At 39.9% G+C, this 19,941-nt stretch overlaps 1 protein-coding gene and 1 pseudogene across 3 annotated transcripts in view; one reads left to right on the top strand and one right to left on the bottom strand.

Moving 5' to 3' along the window:
- LOC103746174 (MOB-like protein phocein) overlaps positions 1-19,941 on the bottom strand; it is a 63,470-nt gene that overhangs the window by 8,957 nt on the left and 34,572 nt on the right. For all 3 annotated transcript variants that reach the window (XM_008848299.3, XM_008848297.3, XM_029553621.1), the window contains 3 exons: positions 11,836-11,936; positions 10,305-10,347; positions 10,032-10,118 (listed from right to left, as the gene is read on the bottom strand). In XM_008848299.3, the coding sequence (XP_008846521.1) occupies positions 10,032-10,118; positions 10,305-10,347; positions 11,836-11,936 (231 nt within the window). The remainder of the gene's footprint in view (positions 1-10,031; positions 10,119-10,304; positions 10,348-11,835; positions 11,937-19,941) is intronic.
- Positions 14,651-15,489, top strand: LOC103746179 (annotated as a pseudogene).

Here is a 19,941-nt window from a genome sequence, read left to right as displayed (position 1 = left end):
AAATTAATTAAATAAATGAATTTTAAAATTATGTGATAGAAAAGTTCATTTTGGAAATCTGAAAATCATTCTACACTGGGGAAAATAGCAAGTGTGGATCTTTGTGGAATTGAGAGACATTTCCATGCAATTTCCCACTTTGACTATATCCATTTCAATTTAAAATATGTGGTTTCCTACATTTTTAATGCTACTAACAGCTAGATGTTTGCACATATGTCTTTAATCTCTATGTATCTGATGAGTACTAGTCACAGTCAGTTAGGATCCTTGGTACCTGAGTATGGATATAAAGTCATCAGGTAGATTTCACTGGTAATATTTATCTCCTCTACTATTTAACATATAGTAAATTTTTATGCTTCCACCTCAAATGTTTTTTTTTATTTGATTTTTCTGTACATATATCATACAGAACATCCCACACAATCTTATTCATCTATATATGCACTTCCCAAATGGCACCTTCCCATAGCCACCCCTCTCCCACATACTGGAGCCCATATACTCTGTCATCCCTGTTACTGTCCACCGTGTTGTCCACACCCCCCAGCCATTCTCCAGTGCTTGTCCGTCTGCTAAATCTAGTCAGCCTATCTAGAGATCCTTGTTTGAGGAACATCAGCTGTTCCTCATCTAGCCACTATCAGTTGTCAATATTCTTTTAGATAAGATTGGGGTCTGCTGTTCATTTTTCCAGTTCTATGCTGGGTTACTGTCTGGGAGTCTCTTGCACCACCTAGGCCAGCAACTCAAAGGAAGGTATCTCCTCTCTGGCATTGTTTCTTGTTATGTAGCCTTAAGCTATACATATGGACATGGACTCTTAAAAATTATATTGACCACATTAATCTTTGGTTATACTTTCCTTTTGGGTGTTTAAGACTCTACAGTTGGCCCAGATAAAACGATTTATTTTTACTCTTAAGGCCGTTTGAGGATCTGTTCCTCAGGGGGTAACACGGGCTTGGGAGGAGCCCCTGGTTCCTTTCTTTTACCAGTTCCGTCTATGTGAAGATAAATCAAAGGTCTTGCACCACCATAGCTGGCTTTGCTTGGAAACACTGAGGAAATGTTTCCTCTGTGTTGAGCCTCCTCTTTGTAGACTGGATACTGGTTCAAGTCCATCTGGTGGGGTCTTCATGGCCTCCTTGCTCAAGGGGACAGGTGACTCACCACAGTTACAGGACATTTTGAGAGATGTTCATAGTCCCCTGGAACTTAAGTCGACCTAGGAGGGCAAGGAGCAAAAACTGTCCTGTATGTCCCCCTGACCAAATTAGTATAGGCCTCAAAGAATGGCTGTTAAATATCCAAGAAGGTTAGTTCCACCAGTCTGGTACTTTTAATTACCATATGCCATGTAGATAGAGCTTGGGCAAAGACCAAATGCTCTCAGATAAACCTTGCCTAGGCATATATTACATTCTTTGATCTGGTTATATGTATAATTTGTCAGTAGGTTGTAGGCCTAAAACGGTTCCCTCTGGTTTTCTAAAACTAGCTAGGCATTATATCTTACATTGTTTAACCCTTCCACCATGGATTCCCCATTTAAGGTGCCCCCGTTTTTTCCATTTCTCCCTTAATACCCTTCTCCTATGGTCCTGCCTCTATAGAGCTCCTTCTTTCCCTTTATCCCCTAGGTTCCTTGTATAACCTTCTTTCCACTTCCCCTTAAAATAACCCCATTATTATCCATATCTCCCTTGTTAACACCTGTTTTATACTGTTCTCTTTCAGATTCTTTCTTTTCCTTTACTTCCCTGGTTCCTCTTCATTATCCTGGTTCCTATAGTTATGTCTGGATACATATTCACTTATAAGGATTTGTTGCTAGGATTCACATGAGGGAGAACAGATGCCGTTTTTTGTTTGTTTTTTTCTGAGTCTGTGTTACTTCATTTAGTATAACAGTTTCTAGTTCCATCCATTTACCTGCAAATTTCATGTTTCTTTACTGCTGAGTAAAATTCGATCATATAAATGTACCACATTTTCATTAAGGGACACTTAGGTTGCATCCATCTCTTAGCTATTGTGAAAAGAGCAGCAACAAACATGGATGTACAAGTGTCTCTGCGATAGGATAAGTTCTTTGGGTCAAGGAGTGGTGTAACTGGGTCAAATGGTAGGTTCATTTGTAGTTTAAGAGTTCTCCACACTGCTTTCCATAGGGGTTGAACAAGTTTGCAGCCCCACCAGCAGTGGATGAGCATTCCCCTTTCCCCACATCCTCTTCAACGTTTGATATTATTTGTTCTCTTAATCGTAGGCAGTCTGACTAGGGTAAGATGAAATCTTAAAGTGGTTTTAATTTGCATTTTGCTAATCACTAGTGATGTTGAAGACCTTTTAAGATGCTTCTCAGCCATCTTTATTTCTTCTTTTGCAAACTCTCTGTTCTGCTCCTTAGCCCATCTTTTAATTGGGTTACTTCCTTTTGTGATTGTTTTTTGAGTTCGTTATATATTCTGGATGTTAAAACTCTGTCAGACGTGTCACTGGTAAAGATTTTCTCCCAATTTCCTTGATTCCTTTTGATGTACAGAAGCCTTTTAGTTAAATGACGTCCCATTTGTTGACTCTTGACCTTGTTTCCTGAGCAGTCAATGTCCAGTCTAGAAAATCCTTTCCTACACCTCTATCTTGTAAGTTTTTGTCAATGTTCTCTTCTACCAGTTTCAGAGTTTCAGGCTTTACATTGAGGTCTTTGATCCATTTGGAATTGACTTTTGTGCAGGGTGAAAGATAGGGGTTTAGTTTCATTCTTCTACAGGTGGAGATCCAGTTTTGCCAGCACCATTTGCTAAACATGCTGTCGTTCCTCCAGTGAATGTTCTTGGCCCCTTTGTCAAATATCAGGTGGCTGAAATTGAATGTACTCATATTTGGGTCTTCAATTTTGTTCCATTGATCTATGGGTCTATTTTTGTGCCAGTGCCATGTTGTTTTTATGAGTATAGCTCTGTAGTACGGTAAAATATCTGGCATAGTAATTCCCCCAGCATTGCTCTTAGTGCTCAGGGTTTCTTTGGCTATCCAAGGTCTTTTATGCTTCATATGAATGGATGTTTTTTTCCAATTCTGTGAAAAATGTCATGGGGATTTTGATTGGCATTGCACTGAATCTTTTGGTAGGATGATCATTTTCACAATAAAAATTCTTCCAATCCATGAGCATGGGAGGGCCTTCCATCTTCTGATGTCTTCCTCAATCTCTTTAAGGAGTTAAAATTTTCTTTGTAGAGGTCTTTAATATCTTTGGTCAGGTTTATTCTGAGATTTTTTTTTTCTTTTTTTTTTGCAGATATTGTGAAGGGGAGTGTTTCCATGTGCTCTTTCTCTGATTGCTTGTTATTGGTATATAGAAAGGCTACAGATTTTTGTATATTTTGTAACCTGCCACTTTAACTGAATGTGGTAATAATTTCTAGGAGTCTTCTGGTGGAATTTTTGGCGTCTCTTAGATAGCATATCATCTGGAAAATGGGATAATTTGATCTCTTCTTTTCCAATTATTACTCCTTTAATTTCTTGCTCTTGCAAGAGTTTTAAGCACTATGTTAAAGTGGAGATAGTGAACAGACTTGTCTGGTTCCTGAATTCAATGGAATGCTTCCAGTTTTTCTCCATTTAGAATGATGTTGGCTGTGGGTTATATATAGCTTTAATTATGTTGAGGTAGGGTCCCTCCAGTCTAATTCCCTCTAGGACTCTGAACATAAACACATGTTGAATTTTGTCAAAGGCCTTCTCTGCATCTACTGAGATGACCATGTGGATTTTGTCTTTGAGCCCATTTATATGATTTATGACGTTTATTGACTTATATATAATGAACCATCACTGCATCTCTGGAATAAAGCTGACTTGATCATGATGGATGATCTTTTTGATGTGTGTCTGTACATGGTTTGCAAGTATCTTTTTGTGAATTTTTGTATATATGTTCATTAAGGATATGGGTCTGTAGTTTTCTTTTTTGGTTGTATCTTTACCTGTATTAAGAGTGATGCTGGCTTCACAGAAGGAATTTGGAAGTTCTCCCTTCATTTCTATCTTTTTGAATAACAAGTAGTAGTGGCTGTTGATCCTCTTTAAACGTCTGGTAGAATTCTGCTGTAAATCAATCGGGTCCTGGGCTTTTTTTAGTCAAGAGGTTTGGGAGGTTTTGTATTGCTGTTTCAATTTCTTTTTGTGTTATGGGTCTGTTTAAGCTGTGAATCTCTTCTTGGTTTAGTTTTGGAGGTTCCCATGCCTTTAGATATCCATCCATTTCTTTTAGGTTTTCAAATTTAGTAGCATATAGGTTTTAAAAGTATTCTCTTATAATGTTCTGGATGTCTTTGGTGTCTGTTGTGATATTTTCCCTTTCATCTCTGATTTTGTTGATCTGGAGGTGCTCTTTCTTTTGGTTAACTGGGCTAGCTATCAATCTTGTTTATCGTCTCAAAGAACCAGCTCTTGGATTTGTTGATTCTTTGTACTGTTTTGTTTCTATTTCATTAATTTCCGCTCTGATTTTGGTTATTTCTTCTTGTCTGCTGGGTTTGGGTTTCATTTGCTGTTGCTTTTCAAGTGTCTTGAATTGCAATGTTAAGTCATTTATTTGTGATCTTTCCAATTTTTAATGTAGGGCACTTAGAGCTATAAACTTCCCTCTAAGGACTGCTTCTAATGTGTCCCAGAGGTTGTATTGTGTTGTGTGGTCCTTTTCATTGAATTCCAGAGAATTCTTTTATTTCTTTCTTAATTTCTCCTTTGACCCACTCATTGTTTAGGAGTGTGTTGTTCAATCACCATGTGTTCGTGTAGTGACTAGGGGATTTTGTCCAGTGTTGATTTTAAGCTTTATTGCATTGTGGTCTGATAGAATGCATGGAATTATTTCAATTTTTTTTTTTTTTTGTATTTGTTGAGGTTTGTTTTGTGCCCCAGTACATGGTCAATTTGGGAGAAGAGAAGGTTCCACGGGGTGCTGAATAGAAAGTATATTCTTTGGTGCTTGGGTGGAATATTCGGTAGATGTCTGTTGGGTCCATTTGATATATGGTATTGTTTAATTCAGATGTCTCTCTGTCTGAATTATCTGTCCTGTTGGCCTATCTAATGGAGACAGTGGGGTATTGAAGTCCCCTCCTGTTAATGAGTTGGGATTACTCTGGGTCTTAAAGTCCTATAGTACTGTTTTTATGAAGTTGGGTGCACCAGAGTTTGGTGAATATATGTTCATGATTGTAATATCTTCTTGGTTTATTGTTCCTTTGATCAGAATGAAGTGGCCTTATCTCTTCTGTTTAGTTTTTGTTTAAAATCTATTTTGTCAGATATTAGAATTGCAACGCTTGCTTTTTTCTTAGTACCATTTGCTTGGTATATTTTTTTCCATCCTTTATCCATTCACATAGTCTGTGTCTTTTGACTGGGGAGTTCAGTCCACTGATAAAAGTTATTAATGAAAGATGTGTATTGAACCCTGTCATTTTTATTTCTGCTCACATTCTTGATATAGCTGTGTATTTCTACAGTTATACCTTCATTGAATTTCTTTCCGTCACCCCTTGTGTATAGTCGTTCTTTTCTTCAGCACTTTGTATTGCTTCAAGAACTCTCTGAAGGGCTGGTTTCATGGATATGAATTCTTTCAGCCTATTTATGTTATGGAAGACTTTTCTTTCCCCTTCAACTATGATAGACATTTTGGCTGGGTAAAGTAATCTGGGTTGGCATGTGTGGTCATTTAGAGCTGGCAATACATTGGTCCAGGCTCTTCTGGCTTTCACAGTCTGCACTGAAAAGTCAGCTGTAATCCTGATGGGTTTTCCTTTATATGTGATGTTGGTTTTCTTTTGCAGCTTTCAGTATTGTCTCTTTGTTCTCAACATGTAGTGTTTTTACTATGATGTGCCGTGGAGAGTTTCTTTTCTGGTCCTGTCTGGTGTTCTATATGCTTCTTGTATTTGTAGGGGTCTTTTTTTAATTTTGGGAAATTTTCTTCTGTAATCCTGAAGGTCTGTTCCATACCATTATCTTGAGATTCTTCTCCTTCCTGTATGCCTATGATTCATGTTTGTTTTTTTTTTATGGTGTCACACAGTTTCTGCATATTCCCTTATGGTTTTTTTTTTAATTTTTCATAATCTTTGCTAGAGTGGTCTAATTCATCCACTTTATTTTCTAGTCTTGATATTCTGTTTCTATTTCATTCATCCTATTGGTTAGGCTTTCTTCTGTCATTTCTAATTGGCTTATTGATTGTTTCACTTCATTCTTCATTTCAACCTAAGTAGTCTTCAATATTTCTAACTCGTTTCTGAATTCATTCAGAAATTCATCCCTATCCCTTCAGTTCTTTGATTTCTTTGTGTGTTCTTTAAATTCACTGAATTCTTTTATTATGTTTTTAGCTGTCCTTTTGAGTTCCATGTCCTACATTATCTCTAGGGGGTTCTCATTGTACTCCTCTAGAGGACTACTGGTGCTTGGTGGGGATATACTATTTTCGTTTTTCATGTTATTGTTTTTACTTTGTGACTTTGACATGTGAATTTCCTTCGTAGTTTCTGATTCTTGTGAGACGCAAGCCTTCCTTTGTTGAGTTTAGATCTGCTTCTTTTTGTAAACTTTATGTGCCTTTGTGGTTTACTTGTTGGGCATGAAAAGCTGGTTGGTCTAGGCTTCAGGTTCTCTCTTTTGATTTTTGGAGTGGCCTAATTGCTTTTGTCTTCAGGAGTTCCCACAGAGGCCCAAATGATCTCAGGCTTTCTCTTAAGGTCTGGGTCCCTCCAGGAAAGATGCTGCCCTCAGGAATTTGGAGGCTGGGATGGCCTGGAAGAAAGGTCCAGGATAGATGCTGGTCTCAGGAAGCTGGTGGCTGTACCACCCAGGGAAATAAAGGGAGGTGAGGGCAGGACCAGGCCTAGGGTTCCCGGGGGCCGCAGGGAGGAAATGGGTTGATCCCTATGCAAAGATCAGGAAGCAGTGGTGGCCCTGGTTGGAGAGGCTAACGCCGGTGTCTGGGGTACCAAGACAAGAAATGGGCCTGTACCCAGCCTAGGAGGAGAGACTCGCGGGAAGAGGTGGGATGGTGAAAGAGGCTGGGGGTTGGTCTGGATGCAGAGTATCAGGAAGCAGTGGTGGCTCTGGGCCGAGAGGTTGGCCCAGGTGTCTGGGGTGCCAAGACAAGAAATGGGCCTGTACCTAGTCTAGGAGGAAAGACTTGGCAGGGGAGCTGGGAGGGTGAAAGTGGCTGGGGGAGTCAAGGCAGTGGGCACTGGACTTACCCAGGGAAGGTGCTGGACTAGGACATGGAAGGCTGTGCAGCCCAGGAAGTAAGGGAGGTGAGGGCGAGACAGGGTTCCTGGGGCCCACAGGGAGGAACTGGGTTGGGTCCAGATGCAAAGGATCAGGAAGCAGTAGCGGCTCTGGACTGAGAGGTTAGTCCCGGTGTCTGGGGTGCCCAGACAAGAAATGGGCCTGTACTCAGCCTAGGAGGAGAGACTCGGGGGCGGGTGGGGTTGGGGCGCCGGGAGGGTGAAAGAGGCTGGGGGAGTCAAGGCGCAGCTGGGCGCCTGGACTTACCCAGGGAAGGTGCTGGTACCAGGACACTGAAGGCTGTGCAGCCCAGGAAGCAAAGAGATCTACTCTTCCAATTCTTAAGCAATGACTAATCAACTTCCTTTTGTTGTTCTTGTTTTTCAGGGTCTCTCTAGACTGGTCCAGGCCTGTCTCAGCCAAAGTGCTAGGATTATAGATGTGGGCTGCCATTCCTGGCCTTTAAGTTTTAATGTACTCTGAACATTAGACCTTTAACAAGAAATATCCAAAAACATTTCCTCCCATTTATAGTTTGTCTTACTTCCTTGACTGTGTCTTCTGAAACAAAATCTTTAAATTTTGGTAAATTTCAATTTACCTATATTTTCTTCTAGTTGCTTAAGCTATTGGTGTCACAGCTAAGAAACCACTGCCAATTCCAAAGTCATCAAAATTGATATCTATGTTTTTTTCTAAGAATTTAAATTTTTTAGCTCTTCTAATTAAAATCTTTGGGCCAAGTTGTATGGAGTTGTTTAACTGTCCCTCAATGAAACCAACCAACACTTTCTCCCTTCCTTCCATAGATCTCACTATGTAACCTAGGCTTACCTTGAACTTGCAGAAATCTGCTTCAGTCCTTCAGACTCCAAAATGTTTGGATTACAGGTGTGAACCACCATGTCCAGCTCTGATTCAACCATCTTAACTGAGTTCTAACTGCAGGCATTATATCACTCACTGTGTAAGTAGTTTCACTGAACTATTAATGAAATGCTATGTGGATTTTCCCAAATACAGAGGTATTGAATCTTAATTCTACTTCAATTTATTAACACAAAAAGCACAACACCCTAAATAAAACTGGTCTTTCAAATTAAGTACCATTTTACTTAGGTACCAGATACTCATTTTGGAGATATTATCCTTTTTCAAGCAAAAGAACAACAAATAGTGATTTTGCAACTACAGTCAGTTGTCTCTAAGCCTTAAAGTTCTGTCAATAAATGACCATTTGAAAGTCTCTAATTCTATAGAATTGGTCTGACCTGTTGGAGAGACTCAATGAGTACCAAGGGAAGAGTATTATTTGGGCTGGGGATGTGGGTCAGTTGGTACAGTGTTTGCCTAACATGGATGAGGCCATGGGTTTGATCTCTGGCACACTAGTGTATTCTTGTAATTCTAGCACTTAAGAGTTAGAGGCAGAAGAATCATAAGGTCATCCTTGGCTACATAACAAGTTTGAGACCAGCCTAGGCTACATGAGACCCTGCCTCAAAGAAACAAGAAAGTAATTTAAAAGGCATTACGATGATAGCAAATTTAATTCATAGTTTAAACAAAAAAGTTGTAGAAGACATTTTTTAGAAAACAAAGAAAAAGTGAATATATACTAGCTATCAGAAGATATGAAGGAATTATAATTAAAAATGGGGAAGGAGGTATAAAGATTAAGATGTTTTGTATGAAATATATAAAAATTCAATTTAAAAAAAAAGTATAATGGGCCAGAAAGATGGATCAGCAGTTAAGAGCGTGTACTGCTCCTGCAGAAAACCTTAGTTCAGTTCCCAGTACCCTGTAACTCCAGCTATAGGCAATCCAACACTCTTTTCTAGATTCCACTGGCACCAGCACATACACATATACACACATAGGCACATAATAAAAAATGAAATAAATCTTGCCAGACGTGGTGGCACATGCCTTTAATCCTAACACACAGAAGGCAGAGGTGGGTAGATCTCTGTGAGTTCAAGGTCAGCCTCGTCTACAGAGTGAGTTCTAGGCCAGTTAGGGCTACACCATGAGACCCTCTCTCAAAATAAATAAATTTTTGTTTAAAAATGAAATTTACAATAAATATTTTTTTACTGTCTACAATCTTATTGTGACAGAAACTGAATATTAAACATTTCAACTCAGTAGATTAATGAGTAATAAACAGTTCTTCCTAGCAAAAGAAATTAATGAAGAAAAGTCTAAACATGTATATCCTACCATTCACATGATATCTGCACAATGTGAAATGTATTACTTTGAGACCACCATGAATCAAAATGAGTTCTAGCCCATGAAATTGCCAAATTATAAGAAATCTAAGAATTATTACAGCAGCACTGTGGTTGCTCTGCAGCAACAAACTTGAGTCAAATAGCAAAAGGAACAGTGAATTAAAAACTCTTCAACAGGCTGGAGAGATGGCTCACTGGTTGAGAGCGATGACTGCTCTTGCAGAGAACCAGGGTTCAATTCCCAGCACCCACATGGCGGCCAACAACTGCCCGAGACTCCAGTTCCAGAGGCTCTGATGCCCTCTTCTGATCTCCTCAAGCACTGCATGACACCGGTGCATTTACATACATGCAGGCAATACATTCATACACATAAAATAAAAATATTTAAAACTCTAAGACTTCCTCTCCCAGTGTTTCTGTGAGGTCAGATCATCATGATTCTACTAGGCATTCTAATTCATTAATCCTCACCTCTTTCGGAGTTTTATGAGCTGCACAAAGAAAAATCCATTGTTCAGTCGCTGTCATCTGAGTACATGTATCTGGATGGCATTCACTCTGTTAAAAATGATTATATTTTATAATATATGAATTAATAATGAAAAGGTTTCATCTAGGTTACTATATTTCTATGTAAAATATAAGAAAAAATATTTAGAAACTTTGGGTAAATCTAAGCATATAAAACTATCAAAAAGAAAAACATAACTCTGAATTATAGATTTAACATAAAGAAAATATTACCTGAAGCTTGACAGCAAGTCCATTTAATTCAAGACAGAATTGCCTGAAAATGCAAAAATCACATTTATTCTCCAAGTTTTGTTCAGTTTCTTATTTATTTCGTGAGTCTGGCAAGCTCACTGCCTCTTATGTACTAGGAATTTGCCGAATTTTCTGGAAAGTAGCTTGGAAATTTTGCCAAGACTCTTGGGATACATATACTTTTTGACTAAGTCTTCTGAGAATCTATTATAATGATGAAATTATCAGAACTGCAAACAGAAATGTTACAAAGATGTTCACATAAACCATATATTTAAGAGAAAATTTCTGAAATATTATGATTAACAATTGGAAGGTAGTAAACTATTGGTATATATAAACATGAAAGATGTCTGCATTTACAATTGTTTCAATTACATAAAATATTGGGCATGTGTGTATTTTTACATGCAGTTACACAAAAAGACTAAATTTTTTGTAGACTAGATGAGTTTTTTTTTAAGTTTATTATTTTTTATGTGTATGAAAATTTTGCCTACATGTATGTGGCACCACATGCATGTCTGGTGCAGATGGAGGTCAGAAAAGTATGGTGGACCCTAAAACTGGATTTACAGGCAGTTGTGTGCCATCATGGGGGTGTTGGGAACTCAACCTGGGTCCTTTCAAAGAGCAAGTGCTCTTAATCACTGAGCCATCTCTCCAGCTCCAATTAGATAGGTAGGGTTTTTTTTGCTTTTTCTGTTTGTTTTTATCTTTTGAGACAGGGTCTCCCTGTAGCCCTAGCTGGCCTAGAACTTGCTATATAGACCAGGCTGGCCTTGAACTCACAGAGATCCATCTGCCTCTGCCTCACCACAGGATGTACCAGGCCTAGATGTTTTATACCTACATGTGTTTTCCTGCAATAAGGAGTTCCAGGCCAGCTGGGGCTACAGGAAGACCCTGTCTCAAAAAGACCAAAAAATCCCAACCAAACAAAAATCAATCAATCAATCAATCAGCATTGACAACTGCAAAGACTGAAGTCAAAGCTTAGTGACAGAGCACTTGGGTGCCTAACAAGTACAAGACCCTAAGTTCAACCCTCAGAACAGCAAAACCAGAAAGAACAGAAAAGCTTCCAAAGCTACTCAATATATAATATAGAAAACCTAATCCCTCATAATTCCACTACATTCTCAAAAAAACAACAACAAAAAACTACTGTTTAGATGCAAGAAGATTAAAATATATGAAATATATTGGAATCAGGTCAGGCATGGTGGTGCAAACCTTTAATCCCAGCACTTGGGAGGCAGAGGCAGGCAGATCTCTGTGACATCAAGGTCAGCTTGGTCTCCATAGTAAGTTCCAGGACAACCAGGGTTACAGGGAGACCATCTCTTTAAAAAAAAAAAAAAAAGACACAAAAGCTGTAGACCTAGGCTTTTTGACCTATAATTATATAGTAAATTTTATTTATGATTCTCAATTCTCATTAGTAGATACTTATAGTAGTGCCTTTACTAGATTGTTAGTGTTACTTTGAGATCTCATAAAGACCTACCTTAAATGTTCATACTTCCATACTCCTTCATCTTGGCCTTCAGGTGGTTCAAGAATTTTGTCAATATTGGAGCAATCTGCCCTTATGTTCTGTTGAATATACTATAAATAAAGAAGTTCTTATGGTTAATTATACAATATGCTAAAAATAGGCAACTTTTTAATATACATCTGCTCTTGTGGTTCAACTTTTGGGTTATAAAAAGTTTAGAATCATAATCAGTAACTCAGAAGAAAGGAGGGAACTCTTACCTACTCTCCAATTCAACTTCACTTCATGTAGACTATTCATTAGGATCAGAACTGGGATCAAAATTGTAAAGCACAATTTCATATGAACATAAAATATGGAAAACAAATATAACTGAGCATGCATGATTTAATTTACTTTTTCTTTTTTTCTGTTGTTCTTTTGGGACAGGATCACCCTGTCGCCACAGCTGGCCTGAATTCTCTATGGAGACCAGGCTGGCCTCGAGATCTGCCTGCCTCTGGCTCCCAAGTGCTGGGACTAAAGGCATGTGCCCCTGCCCCCCTTCATTTACATTTTCTTAAAAAGGGGGTTTCATCATGAACCAGGCTGCCTTCACACATGCAATCCTTGGTTTTCTCAGTGCTGGTATTATAGCCATGTACCACTACACTGGACTTGAATTCCTATTTAAACCTCCCACGGGTTGTAGTTGGGCTGTTTTTTTTGGGGGTGGGGGGTGGGGGGGGTTAGGAGTTCTATGCTGCCCATAGCTGGCACTCAAGTGACCCTTCTGTCTCAGTCTCCCAAGAAGCTATGATACAGGCGCAAGTTGCCTGACATATATATTCTCTGATGTTTTTTCACCTTGTTCTAACTTTAAGTTTTGATTCTCTCCTCACGCAAATACAACTAATTCTAGACCACCTCGTTTCACTGAACAACTGTTTCCAACCCCCCTTCCCCAACACAAATCATAACTCAATTTTACTGGACTTCATATTGCGGCACTTTTGAGTACTGTGCATTCTGTTTTGTTTGGTTTTTTTTGAGACAGGGTCTCCCTGTAGCCCCAGCTGGCCTGGAACTCACTAGGTAGGCCAGGCTGGCCTTGAACTCACAGAGAGCCACTTGCCTCTGCCTCCCAAGTGCTGGAATTAAAGGTGTGTGCCACAACACCCTGTGAGTTCTGTTATTTTAAAAAACTGGATGTGGCAAGCCTGCACTGAGCAAGTCTATTTGTATAGTTTCTCTAACAGTGTGTGTACTCTTTGTACCTCTGTATCCCATCCTTGGGATTCTCATGTTTCACACTTTTCATTACTAGTGTATCTGTTACACGGACCTGTGATCAATGATCTTTGGTATCACCATTTTAATTGTTTAGGAGGGCATGCTACATCATGCTCATATAAAAAAGCAAACATAATTCATAAATATTGTGTGTGTTCTGAGTGCTTCACTGACCAGCTTTTTCCTCATCTCACTCCCTTTCCTCAGATATCCCTATTCTCTAAAACATAACAATACTGAAATTGGGCCATTTAACAACTTTATAATGGCCTCTACCTATTCAAGTAAATGGGAGAGTCAACTGTTTCTTACTTTAAATCAAAACCTAGAAATTATTAAGTTTCACAGGTGGACATAATTGTTCACACCTGGAACCCCAGCACTGAGGCAAGGGGACCACAAGTGTGAGGCCAGCCCAAGTTACATACTGTGTTCCAAGGGAGCCTGGGTGTGATAGCTAATCCTGGGTGTCAACTTGATTTGATCTCAGATTAACTGAAATGAAAAGAGATCTTCTTGATTGGATCATCTAAAGCCGGAAGACACACCCTAAATGTGGGCGTTACCTTCTGATGGCAGCCGGTATAAAAGACCAAGGCAGAGGAGAATGCAGGGCTTTTTGTGGCTTGCCTTCTCTCTCGCTGGTGAGTTCGTCTTGCTGCTGTAGACTGAAGACTAGCTGATATTTTGGAATTTGTCAGACCTTCAGCACCGGATTGGGACTACTGAGACATCCGGCCTTGTGGACTGAGTGACTACAGATTCTCAGCCTCTCCAGTGTGGTGCAGCCATTGTTGGACTACCTGGACTCTATCCTGTGAGCTAAGCTGGTAAATCTCTATACATATTCATTCTACTGGTTCTGTTTCTTTAGAGAATCCTGACTAATACACTGGGCTACACTGAAACTTTGTCTCAGTACAAAACAAAACAAAAAACATGTCATAGGCTGGAGATAACAGCTTAGTTAGTGGTAATACACTTGTCTGAGGCTCTGGGTTCAATCCCTAGCACTTCAAAAAAGAAAAAGAGCCGGACATGGTGGCACACACCTTTAGTCCCAGCACTTAGGAGGCAGAACTCTGTGAGTTCCAGGCCAGCTGGGGTTACACGGAGACCCTGTCTCAAAAAAAGGAAAAAAAAAAAGGAGAAAAGGGTGCTGGAGAGATGGCTCAGCAGTTAAGAGCACTGGTTGCTACTGCAGAGGACCTGAGTTCAGTTTCCAGTACTTACATGATGGCTAATTTACTATAACTCCAGTTCCAGGGGATCCACTGCCTTCTTCTGGCCTCCACAGGCAAAGTTAAAAAAAAAAAAAAAAACACAACAAAAAACAACAACAAAAACTGCATTACAGCTGACACATGTGCAGTAAATCAGTTGGGTGTATTGTGGAACCACCACCCAGGAATGGTTCAGCACAGCTCAGTGCAGTCCTCGAACCTCAGACTAATTAATAACCAGGACTGGTGACCCTCAGGTCAGGTCACCCAAGGTCTCTGAGTAGCTACCATATCAACATGTATCACCAACAACCAGATCTATCTAACCAATGTGGCTGGTACAGATAAAAAAAAGTCTGGAAATCTAGGGGCTGGAGCAATGGCTCAGCAGTTAAGAGCACTGACTGCTCTTGCAGAGAGAGGACCTGGGTTAGAGTCCCAGAACCTACATGGTGGTTAACAACCATATATAATTCCAGTTCCAGGGGATCCAATGCCTTCTTCTGACCTCTGCAGACATCTCACAACACAAGTGCACTTATGCAGATGCAGGCAATACACTCATGCACATAAAATAAAAATAATAAAAATTTTAAGTCTGGAAATCTCTTCAAAATTTATAAAAACATTTATAAAAACAAAGTCATCACCTGGCAGAGGTGCAGAAAAAGCCCTCAAAACTGCAGACCCACTCAGTGTTTGTTAATGTTTCTAAAAATCAAATTTGCAAAGGAAGACATCAGTGTATTTTGAAGCAGGTAACAAAACTGAAATCTGTACACCGACTTTGATTAAAGGGGTTCAAGTATCAGATAAAGAAAGGTACGAACGTTCAGCTAGAGCAGATGTTTAAGGACACTGCAGTCATTGTGGTAAGCAAATGTATAAACACAGAAACAAAGAAACCCTGTACTGTTATCCTTATCCAGAGTGCCATGAAGGAAAGCCACTATTCATTCAAACCCCAAAAGAGTACAAAACAGTAGGCTGTGAAAGTGATGAAGCAGTTGAAGGAGAAAATGAAGATTGAGCTTGGTCATTTGAGACCTCCATTCATTATTCTCGTGAGTTAAGGCAAGAAGCTGAAAGAAAAGCTCAAGCTACCGATCAAGGTTACAGAAAGTAAAAACACAGTCGTCAGTTGGAAACTGTGTCTCTCTTTGGCTAGGGTTGTAGTCAGTCAGCAGAGTGCATACACAAAGCCCTGGATTTGATCCCCAGAACCTTATACTGGGTCTGGTAGCACAGGCCTGTAATCCCAGCACTCCAGAAGTACAGGCAAGAGGAGCAAAAGTTCAAGATCATCCTTGGCTACAAATAGTTTGAGGCCAGCCTATGATACATGAGACCCTGTTTCATAAACAAAAACAAAACAAAACAAACACACAGAAAGGAAATAAAAGGCTAAAGTTATTTTTAAAAGTACTCAGTTTGAAAGATGAGAAATTTGAATAGCATTCTTCAGTCGCAACTATAAACACATCAATGTTTTTCTAACATACCATTTTATTTCTGCGAAGTATCACAAAGTCTGCTCAAAGTATTTGTCATTTTTCCATCTTTAATTAAATGTTTACATAAATGAGAATGGACTTCGTTTTAATTTTAAGTGGGAGTTTTAGGCAAAAAGAGAAAACCCAAGAGCATTTGGGGAACACAAATTAAACTGGAAGGGCCCTAAAAAAAAAAAGAGAATCATAAAGGACATGGGGTTTAGTAAGGTGGGGATGTAGAAGGGCTCTGAAGATGATCAAAATACACTGTATGATATTCTCAAAGAATCAACAAAAATATTTTAATATTTTATTATTTTTATGTGTATGACTGTATTGCCTGCAAGTATGTAAGTGCACCCATGTCCTGCAGTGTCTGTGGAGCTCAGAAGATGGCATCAGATCCCTGGGAACTGGAGTTACAGACAGTTGTTAGCTGCCATATGGGTGCTGGGTCCTCTGTAAGAGCAGCCAGTGTTCCTAACCACTGAGCCATCTCTCCAGCCCCAATAAAAATATTTTTTTTTAAATTAAGGTCGGGTGTGATGGCGCACACCTTTAATCTCAGCACTCAGGAGGCAGAGGTAGGCGGATCTCTGTGAGTTCAAGGCCAGCCTGGTCTACATAGTGAGTTCCAGGACAGCTGGGGCTACAGGGAGACCCTGACTCAAAAAGACAAAAAAAAAAAAAATTTAAAAACCTGGTAGCAACTCTGATCTCTGCAGACTGCCAGAGAGTGTGGAGTTCTGGCCTGCCTCTGGTGTAGGGGCTGAGAATGCAGGGGACTGCCTGAGAGCCTCTGATCCTGCCTCTACTTGGTGATAAGAGGTAGGCAATTTGGGAGTCTTTTAGATAGACCCACTGAAGGGGTACTCCAATTGCCTCACCCTGCGTCCCTGTTCAGCATGGAAGAAGCAACATACTCCATTCCAAAGACCAAAAATGTCTAAAGTATTTGGGAGCTTTTATCTAATCCTTAAAAGATTTTCGGGTTACTTCTTCAGAGGGGGGAATGTTAGAGTAGCCAAAAGCCCCATTAAAATAAATAAATAAATAATAAATAAATAAATAAACAAACAAATAAATAAAATGAAGGAGTACATGAAGTTATCAGAAAAAAGTGATGGGGCAATATGGGAGGAGTTGGAGGGGAGGGAGTGAGCATGGATTTGATCAAAACACCTTATATGAATGAATGAAATTCTCAATAAATTATTTTTAAAAAAAGAAAAATAAATAAAAAAACTAAAATACCAAGTCCAGAGTAATACTTGATTACTGTCTCATGCCTTTAGAGCATCCCCAAACGAAAAGTTGAGGACAATTCTTATAGATAAAAAGTTAAATTTTGTGGGACTTGAGAGATGGCTCAGTTAAGAGCTCTGGCTGCTCTTGCAGAGAACCAAGTGTTTGGTTCCCAGCATCTATATGGCAGCTAACAACAGACTCTAACTCCAGTTTCAGGAGATCCAACACCCACTTCTGGTCTCCATGGGCACTGCACAGCATGTGTGCATTTATATACTGCATGCAAAACACTCTTACACACAAAATTTTAAAAAGTTTAAGTTAAGCTGGGCATAGTGGCACATGCCTTTGATCCCAGCACTCAGAAGGCAGAGGCAGGCAGATCTCTGTGAGTTCAATGCCAGCCTGGTCTACATAGTGAGTTCCAGGCCAGCTGGGGCTACAGGGAGATTCTGTCTCAAAAAGACCAAAAAATAAAAAATTCAAGTTTTGTATATTATATAAAACCATTTGAGGGTACTAAGTCTCTTGAGATGGAACTTACTCTGGTGAAGATGTAAACACTATTGAAATGGCAATATTTTATTATTTTTGTGTGTATGAGTGTATTGCCTGCATGTACATAGGTGCACCCATGTCATGCAATGTCCAAGGAGGTCAGAAGAGGGTGTTAGAATTGGAGCTATGGACAGACAGTTAGGTGATGGGATTCAAACCAGGGTCTTCTGCAAAAGCAACCAATACTTTTAACCACTGAACCATCTCTCTAGTCCCTTAACTCTTTAATTTTTAGAGATCCTCTACTATGAGTAAAATGCCATCAAACGACATTACATACTACAAAGGCAAAGACAATTGAAATGGCAAACTTCACTGCATTATTTTAAGAGACTGCCACAGCCACCCCAACCTTCAGCCATCTATCTCCCTAAATCAGTCAATAGGCATCAAAAACAAAGCAAGACTGTCTACCAGCACAAATATTATTGCTGAAGGCTTAAATAACTGTTAGTATTTTCCTGGAATAAAGTTGGTTTTTTGCTGTTGTTTGGGAGAGGTCTTTGTTTCATAGTGAAAGGAATCAAACCCAGTGCTAATGCACTGTACCATTGAGCTAGACTCCCAATCTCAATAATACAAGGATTTGGGGGCATTTTTTTTCTTTTTTGGGGTGGGGGTGGACTCAGGATCTCACTATGTAGACCAGGCTAGCCTCAAACTCAGAGGGATTTGCCTGCCTCTATCTCTTCAGGGTATGCGTCACCATACCCACACCCAGCCCAATAGTGTTTTGCTTTTTTTTTTTATTGAGACAGGGTCTCCCTGTAGCCCCAAGACTGGCCTAGAACTCACTATGTAAATCAGGCTGGCCTTGATCTCAGAGATCGGCCTGCTTCTGCCTCCTGAGTGCTGGAATTAAAAGCATGTGCCACCACACTGGGCTTAATAATTTTTTTTTTTGGTCTTTTTGAGACAGGGTCTCCCCTTGAACTCACAGAGATCCTGCCTGCCTCCCCAATTAAAGGTGTGTGCCACCATGCCTGGAAATAAAGTACTTTTTAAATTAAGGTATTCATGAAGGAAGTAAAAAGATGGCTCAGTAGGTAAAGGCATTTGCCACCAAGCCTTACTCGACCCAAGTTTGATCCCAAGAACTCTGAATCCCGCAAACTGCCCAATGACCTTATCATACATGTACACACACAAAAAAATGTAAAAAAATTATTTTAAACAATTTTTTGGGGGGGGTCTTTCTGAGACAGGATCTTCCTGAAGCCCTAGCTGGTCTGGACTTACTATGTAGACCAGACTGGTCTTGAACTCAGAGATCTGCCTGCCTCTGCCTCTCAAGTGCTGGAATTTAAAGTCGTTTAAAATAAAATTTTAAACATTTAAAATAACATTGGAGTTGGGTGTGGTAACTCATGCCTATAATTCTAGTACTCAAGAGGCCAAGACAGAAGTACTACCATGAGTTCAAGGCCAGGGTGGACAAGAGTGAAACTGTCTCAAAAAGCCAAAACAAAAGTAATGCTCAACTAGATAAAATGGCTAATCAGGTGAAGGCACTTATAGGCAAACCTGATAACCTGAGTTCAATCTCTGGAACCAGCATAAAGGTAGAAGGGGAGAACCAACTCCATAAAGTTGTTCTCTAACCTCCACACATGCGACACGGCACACATGCATTCTAATACACACACAACTGCAATGTTTTTTTTTTTTTTTTAAAGTAACATTGGGTAGCCGGGCATGGTGGTGCATGCCTTTAATCCCAGCACTTGGGAGGCAGAGGCAGGCGGATCTCTGTGAGTTCGGGGCCAGCCTGGTCTCCATGGTGAATCCAGGACAGCTGGGGCTACAGGGAGACCCTGTCTCAAAAAGACCAAAAAAAAAAAAAAAAAAAAAGTAACATGGGGTTGGAGCTATAGCTCAATGGTTAAGCTATTGCCTAAGCATGTATGAGGCCTTGGGTTTAAACCCCAGGACTGTCCCCATCCCCACAAATACCACTGTCTGATGGGGTTTTAATGTTATGTATACAGGGGCTAGAGAGATGGCTTAGTGGTTAAGAGTACTGGCTGCTCTTGCAGAGGACCCAGGTTCAGTTCTCAGCACCCACGTGGTGGCTAACAACCATCCTTAACTCCAGTTCCAGGGGATCCAACACCCTTTTCTGATCTCCAGGGGCTTTGCATGACATGGGTGCACTTACATATATGCAGGCAATATACTCATACACATAAAATAAAAAGGCTGGAGAGATGACTCAGTGGTTAAGAATACTGCTCTTGCAAAGAACCTGGGTTTGATTCCCAGTACCCACATGGCAACTGACAACTGTCAGTAACTCCAGTTCCAGGGGAATTCAAGGCTGT

Source organism: Nannospalax galili, unplaced genomic scaffold (assembly GCF_000622305.1).
Source record: "Nannospalax galili isolate Female #2095 unplaced genomic scaffold, S.galili_v1.0 scaffold1024, whole genome shotgun sequence".
Lineage (NCBI taxonomy): Eukaryota > Metazoa > Chordata > Mammalia > Rodentia > Spalacidae > Nannospalax > Nannospalax galili.
This window is presented reverse-complemented; position numbering and strand designations above follow the sequence as displayed.